At 49.4% G+C, this 4,083-nt stretch overlaps 1 protein-coding gene across 1 annotated transcript in view; it reads left to right on the plus strand.

Moving 5' to 3' along the window:
- The first annotated feature begins 1,768 nt into the window (after nucleotides 1-1,768).
- Nucleotides 1,769-4,083, plus strand: part of LOC119366186 (geraniol 8-hydroxylase-like) — a 2,626-nt gene continuing 311 nt past the window's right edge. The window contains exons 1-2 of the mRNA XM_037631880.1: nucleotides 1,769-2,703; nucleotides 3,588-4,083. Coding sequence (XP_037487777.1) covers nucleotides 1,810-2,703; nucleotides 3,588-4,083 — 1,390 coding nt within the window. The 5' untranslated portion in view covers nucleotides 1,769-1,809. The remainder of the gene's footprint in view (nucleotides 2,704-3,587) is intronic.

A 4,083-nucleotide genomic window follows, 5' to 3' on the forward strand; every position in this document is an offset into this window, starting at 1 on the left:
ACAAAAGAAAAAACTATATAAAAAACTACTCAGAAATAAATAGAAGAAAAAATAGTAGTGATTAACTTTACTAAAAAAATGAGCATAGATGCGCTTATAGAGAAAATTAGACCTAAATTCATAATAAATTTCTACTAACTTCAGAGAAATTCAATATTAATTTACGTCAAATTCCCTGTATAAGGGCATCTATTTTCACTTTGAGAGGAGCTCAACAAGGCAGAGGGGGAGGGGCTTATAAACGGGTGTGAGCGCCCTTCGGTTGGCGAGGTGGGACTAAACTCTAACCGCAACGAGGACCAACCGGGACTAATGGGCTGCCTTTGGTCCCGGTTCGTCCCACCAACCGGGACCAATGGTGGTGGGCCAGGAGCGAGGCCCATTGGTCCCGGTTCGTCCCACCAACCGGGACCAAAAGGTCTAGACGAACCGGGACCAATGGCCCACGTGGCCCGGCCGGCCCCCGGGGCTCAAGAACCGGGTCCAATGCCACCATTGGTCCCGATTCTGGACTGAACCGGGACTAATGGGCTGACCCGGCCTGGACCATTGCCCCTTTTTCTACTAGTGTCTATAAATACAAAAACATCAATTTCTGTCCAATTTGATCCTGATCTAAGTTGGAAGTTTCTACAAGGAACGGACTACATTTTTATTCATGTGAAGCAAGGAAGGGAATACATCTCAAAATCCATACAAATCCACATGATTCAATTGAAAGGAGCCGGCACAGTCACTACCAGAGCCTGAAGACGATCCCACTAGCTTCTCCTCCATAGCCACCGTTGTTGTGGTAGCGACAGTGATGGCCTTGCTGTGATTGGGGACTGGAGTTTGACATGTCCTAGATGATGAAAAAAATAGTTGCGATGGTGCCGCGATTGTGGACTGGAGTTTGACTTGGACCCCTGCCGCTGGGTCGCCGGCACCAGGGTGCCGCACGCAGCAGCGATGGGAAGAAGAATTCCGAGCAGCCAGAGCGACGATTGATATCTTGACAAAGAAACGAAAGAGACAAATTGATGAAGCGATTAGCGATCTGATTGAGTTTTTAGGGGTCAGTGATCTGATGAGCAAGAGACGAAGCGGCTGTGCGTGGCGACGCTTTAACTAGCGCTAGAGATCAACAAAAGAATTGGCCCTAGCTTCGCTTCCTTTCTTAAAAAAATTCTCTGCCAAATATTTTTTGCTGGGCTATACTAATGATATACTTGCATATCAGATCATGGGCCCCTGCCTAGCCTGGGCCCTTGGCCGTTGCCTCTCGTTGGCAAGACGATGGGGCCTCGACTCCCGTCACCCGGTCGTGTTTCATGTTCTACTTTATCTCACCGGTGACCGGACCAACATTTGAACGGGTGCAGCCGACCGTCGGACATGGCCACGGCGGAGCCGGACTGGCTCCTCTTTAGATTTTGAGGGGTTGGATTTGTTGTATCTGGGTTGTAGTTGCTCTTATGTGTTTTTTTTTTACAAACGCAATATATTAATATCGCGGAAATACCAATTACACCCGATGTTTGCAACAACGCAAAATCGTAAAGACATTACGGATGCATATAGCTAAAAGACACATAAGAAAAAAACACATAAAAGTTATAGAAAAACAAGGAAAAAAGATGGAAAAGCCTTTCGCATGCCTACCGTCTACCGTCACGTGTTCACACAGCTTTAGATATGGTTTTTATTCCCGGTTCCCCGAACAGTACAAAGATCTCTATATATACACTATATATAAATAGCGTTGTGCGAGTGACTAGCAGTTTCAGTTCCGTGCGCCGATTTTAAAAGAGAGGAAGCATCTTAGCAATGGCGCCGGTGGCTGTGCTTGTGCCGTGGCTAGCATGGCTCGTCGCCTCTTTCCTCTCCGTCTATCTCCTCAACCTCCTAGCACGGGCGCGCTCCGGCCTCCCTCCGGGCCCCCGCCCGCTGCCGCTCATCGGCAGCCTCCACCTTCTCGGCGACAAGCCGCACCGCTCCCTTGCCCGTCTGGCCAAGGCCCACGGCCCGCTCATGTCCCTGCGCCTCGGCGCGGTCACCACGGTGGTCGTTTCCTCCCCCGCCATGGCCCGGGTGTTCCTGCAGCGCCACGACTCCGCGTTCGCCGCCCGGTCCGTGCCCGACGCCACCGGCGAGCACGCGGCGGGCTCCGTGGCCTGGCTGCCCCCTGCGCCGCGGTGGCGCGCGCTGCGCAAGATGATGGCCACGGAGCTGTTCGCCCCGCACCGGCTCGACGCGCTGCGCCACCTGCGGAGCGAAAAGGTGCGGGATCTCGTGGACCATGTCGCGCGGCTGGCGCGCGAGGGCGCGCCCGTGAACGTCGGCCGCGTGGCCTTCACGACGAGCCTGAACCTCCTCTCCCGCACCATCTTCTCCGCCGACCTGACGAGCCTCGACGACCGCGGCCGCTCGGAGGAGTTCCAGCAGGTGGTGACGGCCATCATGCAGGCCCTGGGGAGCCCCAACGTGTCGGACTTCTTCCCGCTGCTCGCGCCGGCCGACTTGCAGGGCACGCGCCGGCGGCTGGCGCGGCTGTTCGCGCGGCTGCACGCGGTGTTCGACGCCGAGGTGGACGGGAGGCTGCGCGGCCGCGACGCCGGCCAGCCGAGGAAGAACGACTTCCTCGACGCGCTGCTCGACGTGGCGGCGCGTGAGGACGGCAAGGACCTGCTGGACCGCCAGACGCTACGATCACTTTTCACGGTAAGCATAATTTAATTTCTGACTCCGAGGACATAAAAGATATACTTAAAAATTCCGCGCGCACATGTATATGATCAGCCTTGCCATCTGAGCCTGCCGGGGATCAAAGCACATGGCCAGCCATGTTGATTGAAATTTATATTTCTATAAATGTTAGCATCGACATATCTAACATGCCACAAATTTCATATTCTTTTTTTTTGGATCAAGAAATAAACATAAGATTTTGATATATATAGATTGTAGGGCTGCCATTTTGCCTCTATTGATACTAGTAGTACCAGATTTTCCTTCCTTATTTCCCTATGCCCGGACAATTTTTTTATGAAATTTTGTAGTACTACTATCCACTGTAGTGATGCTATCGGAACCACTAACAGTGAAAACATTAAAAGTACCATTTGGATACTCATGTTTATGTCTCTAAAATTCCTACAGAATAGTCGCACATAACTTTTACAGAAATCATGCATGACAGATTACTCATGTGTTAGAAAGAGTGTCACCGGAATTTTCCACTATAAGAACTGAATCATCTAAAACAAGAATTCCTATGTTTTTCCTTTGTTTCTACCAGGCTGACTGTATTTCACTGCATTTCCAACAACTCCACCATAGCCCTCGCACGACTGCAGTTCATCCAATGCGTGAAGAATGAAAAACTGGGTTAGGAACAATAGCTTCCACTAAACTGCAATGAAATTAATATCAAATCTTATGTCGCAAATCAATGAATTGCCTCTTATATAGTTCATCCAAACAGTACATATATGTGCAATTCAAAGAAAATGTAAGTTTTTCTATCAAAAACAACGTGCTTGTTTAGTGTATCTAAATAGCTATAATTACTAAAGCATTGACGTGATATTATATTTGCATGTTAGGATTTGTTCTCTGCTGGTAGTGACACAAGCTCTAGCACAGTGGAATGGGCAATGACGGAGCTTCTCCAAAACCCAGCATCAATGTCTAGCGCTTGCAACGAGCTTGCAGAAGTTATTGGCTCCAAAAGAAACATTGAAGAAGACGATATTGTTCGGTTGCCCTATCTCCAAGCTGTCATAAAAGAGACTTTTCGACTTCATCCCCCGGGCCCGTTCTTGTTGCCACGCAAACCCGAGAGAACATTAAAAATAGCCGGTTACACAATACCTAAAGATTCACGTGTGTTCATAAACGTATGGGCGATAGGTCGAGATAAAGATGTATGGACTGAACCTGAAAAGTTTATGCCAGAGAGGTTCTTGGCTTCAATAGTTGACTTTAGGGGTGCTGATTTTGAGCTCCTTCCATTTGGTGCCGGACGTCGGATCTGCCCTGGAATGCCATTGGCTATTAGGATGGTGCATTTGGTCCTTGCTTCGTTCTTAAATCAATTTA

Source organism: Triticum dicoccoides, chromosome 2B, assembly GCF_002162155.2.
Source record: "Triticum dicoccoides isolate Atlit2015 ecotype Zavitan chromosome 2B, WEW_v2.0, whole genome shotgun sequence".
NCBI classification, from domain to species: Eukaryota; Viridiplantae; Streptophyta; class Magnoliopsida; order Poales; family Poaceae; genus Triticum; species Triticum dicoccoides.